Below are 23021 nucleotides of genomic sequence, written 5' to 3'. Positions count from 1 at the left end.
AAGTATCCGAAATGCAACTTTGTGTGCTGTTGCAGTTTTAGGACAGCAAACTCTATTTTGTTTAGGAAAAAAGTATCAGAACAGCCTTTCACTGTATGTCATGTTTGTAAAGGATGAAAAAAGGAAGTTTACCTTTCATCATGGTATATGTTCTCTGTAAATACATCATTACAGTAAGTTATTATATGCACCTCTGAGAAATAAGTTTTTTCTTTTGCAGAAGTTAGCTAGGTTTGGAAACTTGGATACCAAAACTATTTTTTTTTTGTCGTCTTGGTGTTATTTTACAAAAATTCTAAAAGTACTTTTCTCTACTTAAAAGTGTGTTAAGCAAGTCTACCTCTCCACTGTATTTCTTGGAATTTCCCATTAACTATACCCTCTCCTACCTTTCCTTTCAATTTCCACTTCTTCTGCTGGACCATCACTATTACTCTTCAAAATGGGTCCACAGGGTTTCAGATTCTCTGTGGAAATTATCCTTGACTTTTCTTCAAAACTTTGCTATACTCAGAAGCTGCCAAGAGAACTCTGCTGCTTTCCCTCTAGACAATTAATAGATATCAATGCCAGAATCAGAAACAATTGCAGGCATACTTCATACTTAATTTCTCAATAATAAGGGTGTACAAAACCTGTCATTTCAGCTGATAAACCTTCCTGCTCAGCTGTAGTCCTGAATCAGATAATGCAAATTTTTTGAGAGTTTTGCTGTTGCACTGCACAAACCCAATACCTTAAGAAGAAAAAAACCCCAACAACAAACAATCCAAAAATAAACCAACAACCTCCCCTCCTCCATGACTTCCCAAGAGCAGAGAGTATAATCCATTCATCCCCAACAGCACACTGGTTAAACGACATACTTGAGCACCACTGAGATGAGGTTCCAGCCCTTGGTCTGAATATGGCTTTTGGCCTCCTGCTTTCAAAATAACCTCTCTAAACAATAGAGTACTGCCTGTTTCAGAAAGGCAGGTGGCATTGTTCTCTCCTGATTATAGACCTGAATTTTCTTAGGATAAGGAAAAATCCAAATGCTTTAGAATCAATAGCTCCCCCTCCTCCCCCCCCCAAAAAAATAAAAAAAATCTTTTGTTAGAAAGTAGTAGTAGGTTTCCAAGTGGACTATTTGGTATCTCTGAGGCAACATGCTGTGGCCACAGCTTCTAGTTTTACAGAGACAACCCTATCCATTAACACTGAAATACAGAGACAAGGCTATGATTTTTATAGAATAATGATCACTTAAAGAACCTTGCAAAAAGCCAACTCTGCTCACTGGAAATGTAACCAGCAACCAGCTACCTTGCTCTGCAGAGCAGTTATGTGTTTCATAGTACAGACTAACAGCTTCTCTTGGCAATTTTATCATTACTAGACTATCCAGTCAATCACATTGTTGTCCAACAGTGCAAAGCTCTGGTAACTTGGCTGATCATGGCAGGAAAATACACAAGATGTTGAAATTCCTAAGTCACAGCAGCAGAGTTGATGCCCTATAGCACACCGTATACAGTAACAGGAAGATCAGAGCCTCCAAGACAGGATGACTGCAGCCAAGCCACAAGCCTGTTCTTCCTCCCGCCGTGCGACCAAACCTTCCCTCTTCATCCAACATGGCAACACTCCTTCAAATCACAATTCAAGGGACTTCAGGTTTACAGATTTTTCAAATATTTATAGGCTGCATGCAGTAGACAACCAGCAGGCCCCCTGCCTTTCAGAACTCCGCACACCGACCATCAGGAACACAGGACATCTTGGGTAGCCAAACTACTTCAGCTGACTTGAATTCCATCCTCTCTCCCCAAATTGCTTAATGACATAGAAACTATGCATGACCCTCAGAACAAGGATTAAGACCAAATAAGAAAACCAACAGTTACCACTTTTTCTTTTTTTTTTTTTTAAATAGTGCGCTACATGAAACACTGCCATCGTTGCTTTACACATTTCAGAATGCTTCTCCTACAAAAAAGGTGTTTTTCTTGAAAACTAAAAAAACCCTCCAAGCTGTAATAAGACAGTCAGGAGAAAAACATTATGATTCCAGTATGCCACCACAATTTTCTCAAGAAGACACCAACAGCTAACTGAAGTTCTGTGCTTTAGAAATCATGCTTTCTACCAGAAGTTGGCTCTATGTCCAATGTATATGCATGTGGGAGAAGAACCTGCTTAAAAATAATGAATACTCAGCAGAAACTGCAAATAAATAATCTAATTTCTAAACTCCTCATTTCTAACAGCCTAATTTCTACTTAGGATCTAAAGATACCGATACAACAAATCACAACATTTTATTTTGGTTTGCTTGTCAGCAAGTATGATTCTGTGAACAGATATAGAAGGCCTGATCTTGTGAAGTATCCAACAACTTAAGTGGTCCTTGACTGTAGAAGCAGCTGGAACATACTGCTTCTGTGAAATGCTGATCTCTTTCACTACTCGTGAAAACAAAATAGTGATACTCTTTACTTCATTACTCACTATTTTTGTAGACCCATCCCATATGAAAAAAGTAAGCTGTGATAAAAAACAATTTAGATGTAGAATGATATCTTGAGAAGCTCTGTTTAGTAATCTGCTTCCCTTTTCCCCTCAAAAGTCTAAGCCAAAAGTAACAATTAAATAAAATCTGGAAAGGTTTTGTGAACAGATTGCGACCAAAAAGATAAATTCTTACCTTGAAGCATCAAAGCTGTCATAGGATCCAACTGTGTAGTGTCTAAACAGTTTCTTTGTTCTATCTGTTCGTGTTTCTGCACAAAGAAAAGAGAACTTTTAATAATACTCCTGTATTTCTTAATCAAGTGCTGGTTTAATTTGCCATTTTAAAGCAGATTTTCTGCTATACTTCAATAAAATAAAACTTACAGTACTTCATAGAATCACAGAATGATTGAGGTCAGAAGGGACCTCTGGAGGTGATCTTGTCCAACCCCCCTGCTCAAGCAGGGCCACCTAGAGCCAGTTGCCCAGGACCGTGTCCAGACGGCTTTTGAATATCCCAAAGGACGGAGACTCCACAACCTCCCTGGGCAACCTATTCCTGTGCTCAGTCACCCTTACAGTAAAAAAGTATTTCCTTACATTCCCTTACAGTGAATTAACATGGTTTCAAGGTGTTTTGAAAAAAAATGTTGACTTTGGAGTTGAGATATTCTTTTATCATATCATACACATCAAGTGAATAAGGAGAACTTCTTGTAGATCACGTATCATATCATTCACAAGTTTTAAAGTTCCACCCACATTCACAGTGGCAAAACCTTTCAAGTTCAATCTTTGGTTCTTTTATACCTTGGACTAAGATGCAAAATAGAAGAAGAAAGAAAGAAGGAAAAAAACAGCAATACATTTTGGAAAGGTTGGAAAACTAGCCAAAAGAATGCAAAGCAGTATTTTTTGTTTAAACACACACACATGCACACAAAACTAGAGCTATTTCTACAGTTTTATTAGGCATATGGAGAATGGGGTAGGGGGAAGATTAGCTGCCCACATTCATCACCATCAATCAAATCTCACAGGAAACAGTGCTATGAAACTTGTACTACCATTACATAGCAAAAGCAAACAATCCAAACAACTGGGGGATATGGGGTGATGCAAAAAACCAAAGAAACCCCATATTTAGGAAACATGAAGAACAAAGGAATAAGATACCACAATATATCTACTAAAAAAGGCATTTAAAACCTCAAATACATTAAAATTATATATTTATTCCTTTTCTTAAGAAAAAAACATCCAACCCACTGAAGCAGTTCCCACATCTAGTGGTTGCAGCATTAAATCAACCTCTAGGGCTATGAACGTTATGTTCACAAGTATTTCTACAATTCACCAGCATTACCACTGGTTTAGTATGTGTATACAGTTAAAGTACTTCATTTAGAACCGTATCTGTAGAAAGACACACAACAGAGCTAAACATCTCTCTTCCTCCAGGATTGGAAAGGTGCTCTCTCATTTATTGCTTTCAATGGTTACCAATAAATCAAGCATGTGGGAAAGATGCAGGAGCTGCTCCAGTATTTGGTTGCTTCGGTTTGCACAGCAAAGAGTATGATCTAAGAGGCTTTCACTGAAAGGCTATCACTATATGTGTGTGTATATATATGTATAAAAATTACACTTTCAGGGAAGGACAAAAGGATTATAGAGGAGGTAGGTAATTCATTGTAACATTATTCTTCAGAATGATAGGAAAAGACACAGAAGCTTACTTCCAAAGAGGCATTCAAATAAAGTAAAACTTTAACAAAAAAGAGAGTTAGGAACCTTCTTTGGTAGCTTCACGTATTACAATAATTGTTGTTCAAATGAATAAATTTTCTGAGCCTTACTCAGTCTTTACCACAATAATATTTTAGTGTATTCATTTTTCCTCAGGCAAGTAACTTTATGGCAGCCCCTTTTTATATAGTTTCTTCATTCAAGGGAAGGTACGTATGCAGAAACTGTAGTTTTTGAGATAGGAAAAAAGTCTTGCCTAAATACAGCTCGGTTCTCAAATGCAATCACATTAAGTTAGGCTAACAGACATCAAAAATCAAACCGAAAAGTTTCCGGTTTAGCTTGCGACCATGAAATTCTCGTCTGCATGGCTGAGGAAGTTTTCACTGAAGGACAGCCTGACTCCATCCAAACAGATTTTATTAGTTCTCCAGGCTAGACATAGCCCTCAAGGTACACCATCTCTATGTCACAGCTTCTAAGGATGTTAAAAATTACTGAGAGGTAGTGCTGTCAGATGACCAAGTGCTAGTCTGCAGAGAGCAAAAATACATCAGTGCCAGATGACAGGCTTTAAACGTGGCCAAGGAGCACACTGCAGAAGAAAGTACTGGGAGGCAGACTTTGGGAAGAAGGATTGACGAAATGCATCTTTCCTTGCTTTAACCAGTACAGCTGACACATTACTGGATCGTGCCCTCAGCTGGAGACATAAATACAAATTCATACATAATACAGAGGAATTACAGCTGAAAATATATGTGCAGGTTGCAGCTGGCTAAAAGAACAAGCAAGTTAGTTCTTCACAGGGGTGCACTAATTTGCAAGATACAAGAAAAACAGAAATAACAGAAAAAACAGAAATATTTACATTTATATAAATTTTGTGGGGACAGCCTCCTTCCTACAGGATGGCCAAAAAGGGAGAAAATCCATATTATAACATGAATCCTACATGATAGTTTCGTACAGGCTTATTTTGTCCCTTTGTCACTCACCTACAACCTCTATTTTATGCCAAAGAGGCCCTACCTTTACCCCAGGTTCCAGCTCCTACTGCCCTTACCCTCCCCTGCCTTTCTGGAACACCCAAAAAGGACACAACTTGCTCCAGGACTCACCTAGCACCCACCTAGACATAACCAAAGCTCAGCCAACCAGCACGTTAGCTGCAGGGCTGGAGGACAACACGCTGCCCTTCGCAGAATAAGAGCTGTAAGTGTAGTGAGCAGCAATGGGACCCAAGGCTATGGGACAGCTGCTCAAAGAGATTTGGCTTTGAAGTAGCTCACTGTATGACTGTACCTCTTAATGTGCGGTAAGGGGCTCAGTAAATTTTATGGGTCATGCCTTTGTTGCTAAGTTTGGAAGTTTAGCTTCAAAATCCAATGCCCCGCTGCGATGCGGAATAAAGTGACCTGCATGAACTGTGGTCTGTTCCCCACCAAGCAACATTCTTTTTCACGTCATCCTAAAAATCAGACTAATATCAAGAGACATAATCAGAAGAAACACAGAAAAACATAAACCTGGATTCCACTATAGAGTTTACCGCTGGCCTGCTTTCAGAAGTCACTTATAAATAATTAAAAGAACAAAGTATGATGAAAATGATTTTGGAAATCTAAAAGCCTCTGCTTGCGCCTTAAGGAGCCAGATGTTTCTTCTGCAGAAACTGTTTTCTATAGCATGATATTTCAGTGCTATTAACGAATACAAAGTGGGTGGGAGGAACGGAAAGGCGCAGTAAGACAGATAGCTTTGTTCAGCTACTTAGTATTGCAAAGCCAGCATTCCTCAGCTGCAGCTTGTATCTGCTCCCTGTCTCTCCCACCCCTCTTTCCCCCACTCCTCTGTGTGCAATCGTATTCACAGGGATTATCTGGGAAACCATTAGCCTTACAAATCCCTGGACTCAAGACTAAGTGGTATGTTTCCCAGGTTGCTGTGTAAGTTCTTTAATTACCCTCTTTCCCTAACCTCTGACTCAGATTCCAGCCTGTCCTATTACACAGCACAAGTACAGACATCCAAAAAGGGGGGGAAGGATCAGGAATCTTCCATCATAATGAACTGGATATTGAAAAGAAAAAAAAAAAAGAGAAAAAAAGAGAAAAAAAGGTTCTGTTCTCTAATTTGACTAAAGAATACAAAGAACCTATAGGCAATTGTTTAACAAGCACTTTTCTGAATTCAAGCCATATCTAGCATAATAGCACTACTATAGGTATAATAGCACCGGGGGGTTAGCTCCAGGTTTCACTGGATTTTTACCAATTCTTACGTCCCCAGGTTTTCTGAAGACCAGCACTTTTAATCAGAGTGCTTTGGAGCAAGTTAGGACCACCTAAGACTAATAACCCTATCATCATTTATGGAGTCTTTACCTGCAGAATCCTTTGAGGATTCCTTTTTAAACTTAGTTGGATACAGATTAGAAAGACTAGCAAGAAGAAACGGACAAAAAGGTCTAGAAAAACATTGCTTAGTAGTGTATATATTACTGCGTTATTACTGAGCAGAATATCTGTCACTGCAGATGAAAAGTCATTGCATCAAATCGGATCAGTTCAAAAGTTATTCTAGCAGGTAGAACAAAACACCAGTGTTTGCAAAAATGGTATAGTTTTCTTTATATTGACAGAAAAAAGGAACACTGGTATATCGTTTGAAATTTCTAGATTTCTTGAGAAGCCCATATTTTACTAGAGTTACTCCATTGTATTTTTTCCTAATATCTGTAGTTAGAAGACTTTCTCTTTACAGGCTTTTATCCATCCCTAGGTTACAGCAATAGGACATACCTGGGCATGAAGCATCAGGATAAAGGTCACAGCTAACAATTCAGTTCTCACAGTACTGCACTGCTCTTCACAGAGTAAAAACCATTTATGTGAAAAGGAAGGCTCCCTCTACAGCTACTGAAACTATTTACCATAAGAACACAACATCACTATAAAGCTCCCCACTTTCTGCTAAAAAAGAAAACAGGAAAAACAAAACAAAACCACCTAAGAGGTTTTATTCACATCAATTAATATGCCATCTAGGAGCAATGTGAGTCCTACTATGATGAGAACCATAGAAAAGTCTGCAAGGAACAAAAAAATGTGGCAAGTTTTTTCCTGGTCTGTTCTCCACTGAAGCCAATAGAGTTGCAGTAGAAATAAGTGATTTGCAGCATACAATAGTGGTAATACAAATAATAAAGCCCTAGCTGTTTCTTTATTAGAATTATTTATTGTTGCAGACATTTCAGTAAGCAACAGACTCAAACCCTGCCATTCCAGAATGTAATTTTATCAGGTTTGAAGAAAGGTGAACATTGAGAAGATGCAGGTGAAAAAGCATTTTCTCCTTTTCTTCTTCCACCTAAGGAGGAATGATGGCTTTCCTCAACCGAGAAATATGTCTATGACTTCCCTGTAGCTTCGCTGCGTTAGTCTCATAACTGACCACAGGACTCCAACAGCACCTGCAGATATTATCAAAAGCTGAAAAATCACTGACATGAAAAGCAAGAAATAAAATTTGGACTCTAACCCATACAGACAGATAACTCCACCCTTGCTCTATTTCTTCAGTGATTAGCACATAACTATTGTGGGCATGTTACAACAGACAACCCGATTACCACGCTGACACTCTTATTTGTGGTCGATTGCTTGCATATTTGATAATGTTTGGAGGACTAAAGAACTAGGGGGAAAAAATCCCAAAGCAACTGTCTTCATTCCTTTTATTCTTCCTGCTGCTCCTGGCAGGGCATTTCGGCGGCCGTGTTTCCTAGGAAACTGCGAGGGGTTGCTCTGCCAGTGGGTATGTTGTCAGACTGTTTGCCAGCGTTTAGAGGGATCCACACGTCCATAGGATGAACCAAGGAAATAAAAGTGTAACAGCCTAATTTATGTGTGATATTGGAGAGACAAGACAGGAGCAGGTATCTTCCAAATGTCACTGATTGTTACAGGTAAATCAGGTTTTACTGCTACTGCAACCTAGTTACTGCACTTGTTATGCTAGCAGAATTTAAGAATGGTTTCAGTCTGTTCTAAGCCAATTTCCAGCATGAAGAAATAAGTCTGCACACTAGGAAATGCTTTTTCAACCCAAACATAAAAAATAAAAATAAATATCCAAAATCAGAGTCAGAGTCAGAGTCCTCCCCTTTGCTCTTCAGCTGGGCACAGTAAATTCAATTTAGCACCATTCCCAAACATGAAGCTTTTCTTTCTTCCCTCTTCCCCACTGACATCGCTGACAGATGTTTCACTACGGCAATAGATAGTTACAGATGTTCTTTGCTAAAAGAGGTTCAGGTACAGCACTTTGCACACGTCTGATGGAAGGCAATACCCAACAGTTGGCGGAAACCAAGGCTTTCACTGTGTGCCTTCTCCTTCCTGTGGAAAAAATGCTTTCCCAACTATTTATGCTGAGAGTTAGACCAAAAGTTCTTCAAAGCTGGGGAAAGCAGTCTAAAATTCTTTGTTACTACCAGGTACACAGATAATACAGAAAGTTAATAGAAGTTCACAATTTAAGTGCACTTGTGCTAGCTGCTATGTACATATTTTGCAACAAGACAGTGCATCTATCTTACGAGCCTTTCCTAAAATTGATCCAACAGTATCACAAAAAAGTTTGACCTTAAAAAAAAAAGTGGAGAAAAAGTATATTGGATTGAAAATTTCCACTAAGAAAAGCATTTATTTTTCTATCTCTAGTACATGCACATTCAAAATATTTGCCATCCTGAACGATGCAAAATTATCTCTATTTTACAGAAGCAACAAGCAAAAAGAGGTCGCAGGTTTGTTAGCAAAACCATGTCTCAAAAAAACTAACTTAAAGTGGATGTTCTTACCCTAAAACTTGGTTAGCATCTGTTTTTCCCATTTATTAAATAAACTAAGCACATCATTCTATCACAGGTCCATGCTGCTGTGGGATAACCAATACTATATTATGTGTATGTAAAAAAAAAAAGTGCTATTTTATGTGACTGGATTAATGAAAGACAGACATAACTTAAGTACCTGCTTGCTTCACACAAAGGCCATAGACTACCCATTGAGCCCACAGTGTTACTATCAAAACACAGCATAACTAAAGCTTTGTAAAGCTTTGGTTTAGACGATAATGTAATATACAGTACGTGTGAAACAACGCATTAAGGAAATAAATGTCACAACTAGCAAGCCAGAAATATTTTTTCGCTGAAGAGTTGCCCTATTCCTTCCTTTCTGCGTGATGTAAGCATAACTTTCATATTTTTACCGATTTAACTCATTACTAGTTCAGTATGCATTTTGCTTTCGAGTAACAAGTGATTTTCTTGATAACAGACACACGATGAACTTTGCTCCAGAAAAGAATTAAATGAAAAGAAAAAAAATATCATCTTCATACCACATACTATGAAGTCTCAATAAGCTTTTCAGTAAAAATCTCTATTTTTCCTTATTCCTTTTCCTCCTTAGAAAATGGAGATTCATCAAAACTGGGACTTCCCATGAAATACGGTACAGAAAAATTTTGATGAGAAGGTTTTTCAGGCCTATGATGCAATTGTTTAACATAACATTTCATATTTCTTTTCTCTGAGCAGTCATTTGAGCCATAGAAAAGATTAAGTTCAGGGATCCTCCTCCAAATCAAGCAGAGTAGGATCTTGGATTCTAAACAAATGTACAAAAAATGTGATAAAGAAATTTAAACAGGATTTGTCTCTAGCTATTTGATCATAGGATCCTTGTTTTTTAAGAACAGAAGCTGTTGCATTGAAGGAATCAGAGCATTAGTTCTTCCTATGTGCTGTCTTTAAAATCTGGACCAGGATTTCCCTCCCTCCTGACAATTAGTATGTATAATTTTGAAGCTGGAATGAATAAGGAATTCATAAGATTTGTAGGCAATACATGCAAGTACAGCCTGCTTCTGTTAAAGGGGCATTAAAACTCATAAAACTGAAATCTGCAGGTATGTACCACCCAAGAATTGAGAAGAAACTACAATTATCTTTTTCATATCTTTGCAAATCTGAAGTAGTAACATTGTCACTTCATTAGAAGGGATAAACGATGAAGATCAAGAAAAAAGAAATATATGATGAAGGCATTATGAATTGTAAACTAATGAAAACCTTTAATTCATAATACACTCTTCTTCTTAAGCTTATAGATGATTTTTTAAAATCCCAGTGTTCGGTTGATGTGGTGCTCTGAGTCAATTTTTATTTCAGTTGAAGCTGAGAAATAGCAAATCTTATGTGGTTTTTGAAGTTTTTCAGATTTGAGAATAGGCATAAAAATGTCTCAAGGATGACTGCTTGACTGGAATAGCAAATCCTTGGATGTCCCCCTGCCTTTATTTTTCCCTGCTAACCCCTATTTTTAAAAAAAGAAAGGAAGACTGATGTTGATTCCCTCCTGCATCCTTAGAGAAAGATTAGGTGGGATACAGTGAATTAGCTTACTCACAAAGGACGCTGAAATGGCTGATCAATGTAGCGAATCAGCAAGTTAGTTTGCAAGAGAAACCTTAATAACTGAAATACCCAAGTTAGATCTACTGGAGAGGCAGTTATGGAAGAACATTGGTTTCCCACGTCATTAGTTTTCCCTTTAGTATATGAAAAAAGCTCACTTATGCCTGAAGAAAAAAAAAAGCAAGCAGTTGTTGAAACATTTGCTTCTTATTCTCTAACACTGAATAAGGCTTACAGAGCTGAATAGGGAGAAATCAGTATTCTTTTAACAAGCTTACCAGCTATGCATACAATTCTGTTGCTAAAGTTTATATTGGACTGGAAACATAACTTCATCTGTTTGTATTTGCGTTTTACGAAGAAGCAAAGTTACACGTGCATTAAAAACAAGGCAGATCTGAGAGGCAGATTTTATTTCAGAACTTCCCTGTGTTAGGCAAACTGTTGCTAATCTGTTTGCAGAGCAGGCACAGCAGACAGAGTTTATTCTTGCATGGCTCTTCCCTCATCTGCAGAATATTTCCAAAACGCAGTAGCCATCACTTGATCTTTCCCTACGAAGCTCTCCTGTTGGGCTTCTGCAGGCCTTCGTTCCCTCTGCCCCTCATTTATGACCCATCTGCGGCAGCAGAGTTAATGTGCAGATGCTGCAAGGCAGCTTTGTGTCCATGGTCTCGGTTGAAACAGAGGATTAAATTACTCAGTGTCTGGAACAGACACAGACATGGGTCTGGGTGATGTCATCAAAGGAAACCAGTTGGGAGAGGAAGTATTTTTTCCCTCTTTGCCCCAAGATTTATTAGGCTTTACAGACTTTGTTGCTTGTAAAGAGATGGATGTTGGCCTGAGCTGGTAACAGACCTCAGAGATTCCAGCAACCACGCATGGAGTTGGTCCATTTGCACGTAGTTCATTGCTGAAACGTGCAGTTTGTACAAAACCAGGTCTAAAATAAAACAACTTCAATATACTTTGCTTAACCCTTTATGGCAATATGTAGTGTATACTTTATAAAAACCAGTTCTCATTGTCGATCCCAAATTGCTCCTGAACACATAAATAAAGGCATCATATTTTTCCAATTTAGGCAGAACAAAGAAATCTTGATTTCTGGCCTCCTGGCAATATCATCTGTTGCAGACATGACTTATCCTGAAGGTCAGAACGGTTTGTTCAACTACAAAGCTCAGGTGGTGTGATGTTCCAATTCTTTGGAAGGGATTTATGGTACAAATGTTTGCAATCATAACACTTTATTTCACATTTTCCTTCTTTCCTGAAATATTCTAGTGAATGACAGCAGTGTTGTCGCTAACAGCGACATAATCCAAAATGATGGCCTGTAACAAAGGGCAGGAGTCAGGTGAAACTTGGCTTAATAGTTTGCTAAATAGCAAGATTTTATTTTTCACACTCAGTAGACACTAATTTTGCAGCCCCCAACTTGCAATGCTTGTGCACATGCTTAATTTTACACAAACGCTAACTTCCCATATTTCAATAGATATCATTCAAGTCAAGAATAGACGTCTATGAGCAACAAGGACCATTTAAAGTCCCATACCACCACACTGCAAACAAAGACGACATAACAGCATGCTTACAGGTGGGAGCAAAGCTGAGGCTTTGCAGAATTCATTGTTGCTATGCTGACACAATGTTCGGCTTATCTATATTTCTACTGATGGCCTTAAAAAAAAAGAAAAAAGGCAAACAAAAATCAACCTCCCACCACCCACAGGAAAGAAGCTTGCCTTAGCTCCACACCCAATCTAAAAACTCAAGGAAAAAATTTCTTAAAAACTAAAAAAAATAAAAGGAAATCCAAGTAATATTTTAAAACTTGACAACTATCTCATTCGTTAATTAAATGCTATTTTTCTTATAGTTACCACTACTCTCTAAACTGCTAGGAAAATTTGTTTGCTTCTGCTAAAGCGATGAAGTTCTACAGCTGTAAGCCAACACAAAGCCACATGAAACTGGATCAGTACAGTCAACCATTGGGAAGGTGCCAGATGCATCCCCATGGAAAGTTCCCTATAGACATTCAAGAAATGACAGTAAGTGCCACTTTCCCTATTGCAGGTATCCTCAGATGTCACAGAACAGGAACAACAACAAAACATCAGAACAGCCCTCTAATTTTGGTCAGTTCTAGTTATGAGAGTGCCAGCTTTAGTATTTATTTTCTGATGAGAAATGACACAAGAGAAACCATTTTAATCAATCATTTGCACATGGTTATAAATCTGCCACAAGAACCTGAATAGCAATCTAATAGAAATATTCATTTCAATATTATTACAGAGTAGCAGATAACAATTTTCAGCAACTTTGCCTTAAATTTAGGGAAATTCCGTCAGAAGTTTGTGAAGGACCTCTGTGTTTGCCTGTGTGGCAGGAGCTGCAGTCTAGTCTGCATGACACTGATTACTCCTACCTGAGACATATTTACAATCACACAAAGATAACCAACTGCTTTGAAGAAGGTCATTCTGCACCTTAAGGTGGAAAGAACAGATGGAGAACTAGTTTGGGCTGGGTTAGGAAAAACAGGCCCTGAAAAGCCATTCTTCTATTCAATTTCAAAAATCATTAATTTTCATGTACAGCAGGTTTCAACAAGAGTTATTATGGACTTTTATCATCAATGGTGATACAAATGTTTCCCCTCAATTACCTCCCTTACGGAAGCCTCATTCAAGTCAAATCTTTGCCAGCTACATTCAGGATCAATGATCTGTCAAATTCTCTCACTTCAATAATAGATAAAATTTTGAATACACAAGAAGCCGTCATCTGCTGTGCGCGGGAGATAGGCGAGAAGTTCAAGGACCCTCCCCATCTTTTCCACCATAACACTCCCTGACACCCACAGTGGTTTCAAACGTCGTTTTGCCAGGTTCACAGTTAGGTATCAAGTCAAACTACGCATAGTTCTCCTCTTCTTGCCATCATGCAGGCCTCTGGCTGCCCCGAGAGGCCAATGGGGACACCAGGAAAGCATTTTTAATACTTTCTGCTAGATCAGCCATATGGAGAACTTATGTGCCCTGTGCAGAACATACTGATTGCCCTTTTCTTTACCAAGGGGCACTCAAGTCGATGAGCTGGAGCTCTTGGAATATTTCAGACATTAGCAAAAATGTCTCAAAAAATAACTCTCTCACTCTGTCCTGCATATATAGATTGCACTTTTTCTTAATCATCTTCCCAAATCTTGCCAAAGTTAATCACTCTAACATCATGTAAGGATAGCAAGACAGGTATTTAAAAGATTATAAAGTAAAGATGATTTCTAAGAACAAAGTAATACTAAATGCAAATCAGCAAAAGCCAGAAGTTAAAGTCTTCATTCAGTATCTTTCTCTTCCTCTGCTTTGACTGTGCATATGGGCTTCACAGTCTGAATTTCACTGTGGATAAAATATACCATTACCATTACCAAAACCCAACAGACATACAGAGGAATACTCTGCAACTTCTACTGTAAGGGCCTCAGAATAACTGAATAACTTATAATTTAATATTATTATTTCAGTCAGAGCGAACAGATAGCTCAGATTAGCAGAGCAGAATGTTGCTAAGCAATGCTGTACTGGAGTTTACACAGGACCGGAGAGGGGAAGATAAGGGTGGAAGAAGGAGATGCAGATGCGTACGGTTCCCTGCTCAACAGGAAGAACTCCTTCCTTGCCACCCTCCTGAGTGGGTCTGAAACACAAAGCTATCACAACAGCAACATGACTTAGGAACACCACATCACTTTTAAGGAAACTGAAGTACAAAACTTTATCGCCTGAACTTGTGATGCTTTATCAGTAAATATAGATACAGCTATATGTAGATATTACAATAACAAATAATATAAATTATATAACATCTAAAAATATTAAAATAATATATACGTATGGTTAGGGACACTTCATATTGATGGCTCTTCAGTAAAACAAGTTTCAGAGCCAAGCCACAGACTAATTAATTTTCAAAAAGTGAACAACTACCACATCTAAAATTGTAGTTTGACCATTTGTTTGAAAGCCTACAGCTAGAGAACCTACGCCAGTATTCAAAATAGTTAGGATGACTGTAGTTTGAAAGGAGCAAAATCTGAAAATATTTCTACTTTTTAAAAAATATAGAAGGTACTTGTGCTTTCAGCATTGTGAAGACAGATAAGAGCAATTACTTTAAAAGAACACATTGGAAAATCTATGATCTTTTGCAACCTTAAATACTCTTGGAAATTAGAATAAGTTGCTGAGAACGCCGAGAATAAAGTTTTCCTAAGAAAGCACTAAAAGTAAGATTATTAAATAGATATTATATGTTAGGCAGTGTATATTAAGAGTGTACCAGACACAGAAAAGCAAGATAGTACTGTGCAAAGTTTTTAAAAGTACCCAAATTTTCCAAGCATTTTACTGACTGAGGTCACTACTCTCTTTATATAAAGCCTTTCTGTTTCCCCCACCACCACTTCAAAAAACAGTCATTCTTCAGTAAAGCTATACACAATACCTCCAAAATGAACTCTCTTCTTGGATCTTGAGTTTTCAGCCATAGTTTCTAACCATCTTACTTGAGTTTTGTGTGCTTCTGCATCCTCATGAAGAAAAATATCCCAGGCATCTAACTTCAAAATATACTGGTTTCACTACATAAAAAAAGTTGAAGCTGCTCAAGAAATGTAGGATTTGACAAGTGCTCTAAATTTTTATATAAAATGCTGCTGGAAACAATTCTTACTTTTTGGAGAACAGCAACAACAAAAATCCCAAATCAAGATGACCACAAACAAGAAGTCTTATTTTACACAAGTTACAGGCTGAGACTCAAAGCCTACATCCTTTCAGTTCCACGCTGTACCAAGAGATTTTTTTTTTTTCCCCCTGCTGCAGGTTTCCATGGAAATGCATCAGTCACTAATCTAAATAAGTGCGGGTGAAGGACGCCTGAAAACCTAGAGCAATTACGCATGCCATTAGAGGAAAAGAATATGATTCAACCCAGCTATTAGAAATGTGGCACAGCTATCACTTCTATATATTGTTGTAGTGTTCTAAAAACAAAACTGCTTCTCTATTTTTTTTAAACCCACTCTTTCACTGCCTATAAGAGGGAAAAAAAAGAAAAAGCATTAAAAATACCTCTCACATAACAAGCACACAATGAAGTCAGACCATATCAGTTGCAAAACAGAAATGTAGTTGATAATGCACATTTATTTTGCCATGAAAATCCATTGTATGTGAAAATTTGTCTTTCCATTACTGGTCAAAGATACTTCACTTTAGTCATTTTGATGAGCAATAGAAAAAAGTGAATACTTTGATCTGCATTAAAGGGCTAATCATTCTTTAAAAAAATGGATATAAATGTAATGTCTGATTAATGTGCTACTAAACATCTATTTGTAACCACCGCATACATGTCAGCCATAGGTGTGTCTGTACCTACAAAGATAACTGCAATTCAGCACCCATACTAACTGTGTATACAGCATATAGAGAGAGAGACTATACAGCAGTCTGGGCACCTTTTCTTCTCTGTTTGTGCACAAGTGCTTGTAGCTCTGTTACATGGCACATAGTGATCTCCAGAGACCCCCTGCTGAAGTTGAATTTCTGTCACATAGCATACACTCCTCATCTGGTTCCTGACGTAGCAGGCACTTGGGATATACGTCACCTAGCTTCCTTGTGCTCCTGCCACTTTGCACTCAACCTGTTCCTACCTCTTGTCACACAGGAAAATATTGAATGATCTCGAGCAGGGACCGTGCTGCTGCATATGAACAAATGTTTTGCCATAAAGGCAGAGAGTTATTTCAGACTATTTGAAGTTAGTATTACTACCCAGCTATTTTTCCCCTTCCCTCACTCTTGAAGAATGAACTATTGTAGTACAACTGGTAAGATCCAGCTTTAGGATTCTAATGACAATTTTGTCAAGTTCTGATTGTCTATATCAGGTTTTACATAAAATGTCTCCCAAATGGTTGTAATTATATATGAGTGAGGCTACTGAATCAATAGCGCTGTTCCAAAGTCTGGAGCACAGATTTGAGATCTAGCATCTATGCTACACGTATGTATGCCAGGAACGTGCCAGCTGTAGTCCCCTTGACAAGCCTACTTGAAATTACTGCGATTTCAGCCAATAAACATTGCAATGAGACCACAAGCAGTAGGATCTGAGGAGGAGGAACTTCTGGAGGAAAAGACCTTTCAAATTTTTAATTACACTCAAGTCTCTATTCTCTGTGAGTGCTATTTCCAGACCACGGCTAAGCACTCTCTGTCTACTCTGAAGTACTGGGTACATGCATCTAGTGAAGCAAGCACTCAAGAGACAGAGAACTGTTTTTTCTTACATGCTTAGGGTTCTCCTCATTGACATGAAGGCACCACTGGAAATAAAGTCTAATTAGTTATATGTGAATTCATAGGATGCAAAAGCCAGAATGAGGGAAATGAAAGATAGCTTGGACTAGGGCTAGCAGAGAAAGCAGTGTGAAATAAGACAGGAGCAGCAGCAGAAACTGCATAGAGAATGGGATTACAGCAAGGAGCAAAGGGTAATGAAGGAAGCAAGACATTTAAGAGTTGGTCTAGTGGAGTGGATCCTCCCCAGGGCCAGGACAGTAACCTGAGACTGCCTGTTCCAAATCTTACAAGCATTCTCTTGTACAGCTTATTCATATGACACCATCCTAATCCTGTTCCTAATCTGCTGCTAATCAAATCACAGAAACAAAACATTTTAGGTTTGAAACTGAGTCAGCAGTTCAAACACTGTCGCTGGCTCTCCTACAGGCTATACTGTAAGCATTTAGATTTTAACTGTCACTCTTATTTTTTTACCCCACAGCTTCACTGTCTCATTTCAGCAGTTATGGGAATCCTGGAAATCCAAAAACATAGGACCCATATATTTTGCATCAACAGCAAGATTTATGACTGCAGAATAGTCAAGTCTAATAAATCTAAGCAACAAGTTCATGTCATTTTATATATGTATCCTGCATGTCCTTGACATTTTGTTACCCACATAATACAAACATTATGCAAGAGCTATACAGAATCATAGAATCGTTTAGGTTGGAAAAGGCCTTTAAGATCATCGAGACCAACCATTAACCTAGCACTGCCAAGTCCACCACTAAACCATGTCCCCAGGCACCACATCTACACATCTGTTAAATACCTCCAGGGATGGTGATGCCACCACTTCCCTGGGCAGCCTGTTGCAATGCTTGACAACCCTTTCGGTGAAGACATTTTTCCTAATATCCAATCTAAATCTCCTCTGGTGCAACTTGAGGCCATTTCCTCTTGTCCTATCGCTTGTTACTTGGTAGAAGAGACCAACACCCACCTCACTACAACCTCTTTTCAGGTAGTTGTAGAGAGTGATAAGATCTCCCCTCAGTCTCCTTTTCTCCAGGCTAGACAATCCCAGTTGTCTCAGCCACTCCTCATAAGATATATGTAAACCTGAAAGTATAGACAGTAACAGTTCTAGCTGTGTATTCAAAAGATGTACTGCTTGAAAATATGATTACTAAACATGGATATTAATAATAATTAATATTTGACCAATGAAGAGTAGGTTTGTAGTCCATCAGAATGCTATGAAAGACAAGACACTTGCATTACAATGAATATGATGGAAAATGTCATGGAAGAAGAAATAATTGTTTGCTTTTACATCATTAAGATGAACACCCACAATTTATACTTTTTTTTTTTTTTAGATTACTGTCAAGATTAGGAAATTTCGTTTGCAATAAAACTTAACATGTAAAACTGAACAAGGTGGTATCTACCCAACCAGGGAGAAGCAGCTTAGGAAACCCCAGCAACGTACAAAAAGCTGCACCTTATAAAATGTCCAAAAGTACGAGGCCCACTTTTTTCCTGCAGAAATGGAAAACAAAGAATTTCATATTGACTCTGAAAGTAAATCTTATGAAAATTTCACTATTAATCCCATATATTGCATTATATTTGTAATACAAATTTTTCTGCAGAAAAGTTGACCTTTTTTCTGAACTGCAATACCAGCCTTCAGATTCCTTTATATGCAAACCCACTTAAAATCACATGCTGAAAATATCTGAATGTGGCCTTTCTAGCCCAAGGAGAACAGAAGATGATTCACTCACGTACTTGACATATTAGCCTAACAGACTATCAGAGAAAGAAATTAAGTTTTCATTGTCCAACTTCAAATTTTCAATGAAAAAAAAAGGAAAGAAGAAGGAAAGAAGAAGGAAAGAAGAAGGAAAGAAGAAGGAAAGAAGAAGGAAAGAAGAAGGAAAGAAGAAGGAAAGAAGAAGGAAAGAAGAAGGAAAGAAGAAGGAAAGAAGAAGGAAAGAAGAAGGAAAGAAGAAGGAAAGAAGAAGGAAAGAAGAAGGAAAGAAGAAGGAAAGAAGAAGGAAAGAAGAAGGAAAGAAGAAGGAAAGAAGAAGGAAAGAAGAAGGAAAGAAGAAGGAAAGAAGAAGGAAAGAAGAAGGAAAGAAGAAGGAAAGAAGAAGGAAAGAAGAAGGAAAGAAGAAGGAAAGAAGAAGGAAAGAAGAAGGAAAGAAGAAGGAAAGAAGAAGGAAAGAAGAAGGAAAGAAGAAGGAAAGAAGAAGGAAAGAAGAAGGAAAGAAGAAGGAAAGAAGAAGGAAAGAAGAAGGAAAGAAGAAGGAAAGAAGAAGGAAAGAAGAAGGAAAGAAGAAGGAAAGAAGAAGGAAAGAAGAAGGAAAGAAGAAGGAAAGAAGAAGGAAAGAAGAAGGAAAGAAGAAGGAAAGAAGAAGGAAAGAAGAAGGAAAGAAGAAGGAAAGAAGAAGGAAAGAAGAAGGAAAGAAGAAGGAAAGAAGAAGGAAAGAAGAAGGAAAGAAGAAGGAAAGAAGAAGGAAAGAAGAAGGAAAAAAGGCATATGTATACATTAAGAACACTAAAAGATAATACTATAAATCAGCTTGAATATATATTATTCTTTATGTTAGCTTTCAATTTGTTAGTTCTGACACTTGCACTTAAATGCCTTTTCTTCTTCTGCCCAAGTCTTCAAAAAAGCAGCAGAAAGCAGGTTTTCCTTCTTAAATCTGACAATCTTTTATCTACACCTCAAGCCAGACCTTTTCAAGTTTCATTTTCTAACATTTAGTCCAATCTGGATTAAGAATTTATTTGAAAAGCGACAGCAAAACAGTTTTTAAAGTTAAGATTTTAAACTTCTACTATGACAGAAATTTAAAAAGTTTTATTTGTAACACACTTTGAAATCCGTAGGAAGTACAATGCCATGAACTGATCACTAGAAAATTACATGGCTTTAAATTGTACACTGATCAAATTGAATAGTGACTTGCCCAGTTATTGATCAAAATCCAGTCTCATTTCAGTGAAGATTAAAGCAAAGAGCATACAATGATACACAAATTTGGAATAATATTTGAACATGTAATTGTAGGAATATATAAGTAATACAAAAATTAAAAATCTTATACCTTAATGCCATTCGGATGCAATTGTCTGAATTTAAGTGAAGATCATCATTGAAATGATCACTGTGAACAGTAAAAGACAAGCTTATTGCTGTAGATCAACATTCATAAAGTCACTACGACTAATTCTGCAGGGTGTTTCTCCTCAGAATAGCATCGCAATGTAGAGAATTAGGTAACTGAGGCGTAGGGAGCGTAAACAGCATGCCAAAGGCTCCAGCGAAAGACAAAGGGAACCCAATAAACCTCTTTTAAAGTAGTTCACCTGAAAGAGCATTTGAGCTTTAGGTTTATAAGCCTAACAATAAAAATGTACATTTGCTCATTGTTACAGAAACAGCAAAACATATTTTCTAAGATATCCAAAATAATAGGAATGGGAAAAAAAATTGTTTTCATTTCCAGATGTTTTCTGTAAGTCTAAATGACTAATTCTTGGAAGCAAGCAGCGATATGGAAATGAATTCTCTCAAGACTGATATATTCCTGAAACTCCATTATGTATCATGCTTAATGCCTACAAACTAATAAGAAAAAACTAATTATGTTGCATCTTTGTACTTATGAGATTTTTAGTTATGAGATTTGTAAAATGTTCTAACTGAAGAAATTAAATACTCTGGGTACATTACTCAAGTGAAAAAAAAAAATATCCAGGAGGCTGACTGACAAGAAGGGGTAGAGACAGAAGAAAGCAGGAATTCAGATGCATTACACATAGTCAACAGAATGAGGAGGAAAATAATGGAGAGGTAATTCTGCAGCCTATTAACAGAGCCTGATTGATGGGGTTCTCTAAAATAATTTGTTCCCCCAACTTAAAGAAGAATAATGTAAAAGGCTTGACATAGTGAACCTCTCAATTGACTTAGTGAGTTTCCTAAAACCACTTTAAAACTTGCAAAACTTACTGAAAATGTAGCCTTGACCTAGTAGAAACTTTTATACTGTGGACTTTGAGACATCTAAGATTTGACTGGGAGGAAAAGGAAAAGGAAAAGGAAAAGGAAAAGGAAAAGGAAAAGGAAAAGGAAAAGGAAAAGGAAAAGGAAAAGGAAAAGGAAAAGGAAAAGGAAAAGGAAAAGGAAAAGGAAAAGGAAAAGGAAAAGGAAAAGGAAGAGATTTCAAATTAATGAATTTTTGTTTTGTAGTGGTGTCTCAAACATGGGATGGACTTAATTGAGATATATACTTAGGAGGTTTACTCCTTTCTAAAAAATGTAATTGAGTATGTTAAACCAACCTGGATTAGCCATCTCTGCACCTGATAATCACACTCCCTCCTTCTCACCGTGCTCCCTCTCTCCTTATCTCTTTCTCACATATAAATTGCATCTCAGCATACTCAAACTTAATCCTCAAAGAGACCATGCAAATCTAATCCTCCAAATCTATCACAACAAAATCCCGTTTCATTCTATTTACCATAATCCCGCACACAGACAGCTCGAGAAATAAACACCTAACAGTGATAATGATTTGCACAGCTTGAAGAGTTCTTTTGACACTCAAAATGATCTAACTGGTTAAACAATTATGCTTTAATAAATCACTGTCTAATTACTCTTTACAGGACTGCTAGGGCACTACAAGTTATTGGCATACATATAACATCACAATCATTTTAGAAGAGAAAAGACATATAACTGCTTTTAAATAATCTTCCCCATCACGTAACCTGAAGTTGACAACTTGTCACCTCAATAACATTATGATGTCAAAATTTTAAGATAATATTGTTTGAAAGAAAAAGTCTCATCTAGAAATGGGTAATAGGAATAAGGTGGCTAAAGGTAGGCTTGCTATTCACAGTATATTATATACAGTTAAATGTACTTGTCAGCTTTAAGTGCATTTTGTTATCAGAAAATGATCTGATGAATAATTCAGAGTATTAGTAAGACCCCGTACATTTCCACAAATGCTCATAGCTCTGTGGGACTGTTGTAGAAGCTACCACAGATTCAGAGTGAGGTGTTTTGTTTTGTTTTGTTTTTAAAAACTCTGAATTCCTTAGTCATCTTGACTTGCAATCACAAAAATCAATCGAGAGATGTTAAATGTTGACAGCACTAGCCCAACTACACTGAGGTGTTTTCAGGACTGATCAGCAGGGTGTCCCTCCCAGAACTAAAGTAGGAATAACACTTATTTTTCAAAGCTTTTTATCAATGAAATGTCATAAACTGAAACGCTAGTTCTACATAACTATTTCTATAGATACAAAACACTCAAAATAGGTAGCAACTAAAAGAACCTGCCTTCAATCTAGGGATAGTCTTAGTAAAGCCCGTAATCTATCATTTCATGTTAGCAGTGTTTACTTTACTAAATAAGCTTCAGAGATCTGATTTTTTTCCCCCCAGATGTTGTGTTGAAGGCCATCTGTTTTATTCCTGAAGCAACAGAAGTCATCAAACATTTTGCTCTGAGATAAAGTGAAGCAGAATGGTCATTACTTAGCCAAAAAAAGAATGAGTAGTTTCCTGAATACGTAATTAGAAATCTAATGAAATGGACTTCTTTACCCAAAAAGTCCGAAGAGTAGAAATTAGCAGGAGAAAAGAAAAGGTCTTATCAGCTTTGTGGAAAGTAGAAATTACAGTGAGGAGAAAGATCCTCTAGAGTTTTGTCGTGGTAGTATGAAATGGATTGGCACATCGGGGGCTACATACTGCTCAGGCACAGGCAGGGATTTACTCCAAGTCACAGTACATAATAGTGGTAATAAGATTGTAATAGTCAACACATACATGGAATTTAGGAGGTTGATTAAGAAAAGTA

At 37.5% G+C, this 23021-nt stretch overlaps 1 protein-coding gene across 5 annotated transcripts in view; it reads right to left on the bottom strand.

Moving 5' to 3' along the window:
* SHANK2 (SH3 and multiple ankyrin repeat domains 2) overlaps positions 1-23021 on the bottom strand; it is a 359705-nt gene that overhangs the window by 156258 nt on the left and 180426 nt on the right. For 4 of the 5 annotated variants that reach the window (XM_054827796.1, XM_054827797.1, XM_054827799.1 and 1 more), the window contains one exon: positions 2690-2765. In XM_054827796.1, coding sequence (XP_054683771.1) covers positions 2690-2765 — 76 coding nt within the window. Of the gene's footprint in view, positions 1-2689; positions 2766-15259; positions 15393-23021 lie in introns of those variants that run through there. The other variant, XM_054827800.1, reaches the window with a different exon arrangement.

The sequence above is a fragment of the Grus americana genome, chromosome 5, assembly GCF_028858705.1.
Source record: "Grus americana isolate bGruAme1 chromosome 5, bGruAme1.mat, whole genome shotgun sequence".
Taxonomy (NCBI): domain Eukaryota; kingdom Metazoa; phylum Chordata; class Aves; order Gruiformes; family Gruidae; genus Grus; species Grus americana.
Note: the sequence above shows the minus strand (reverse complement) of the source record. Positions and strands in the feature narration are given on the sequence as shown.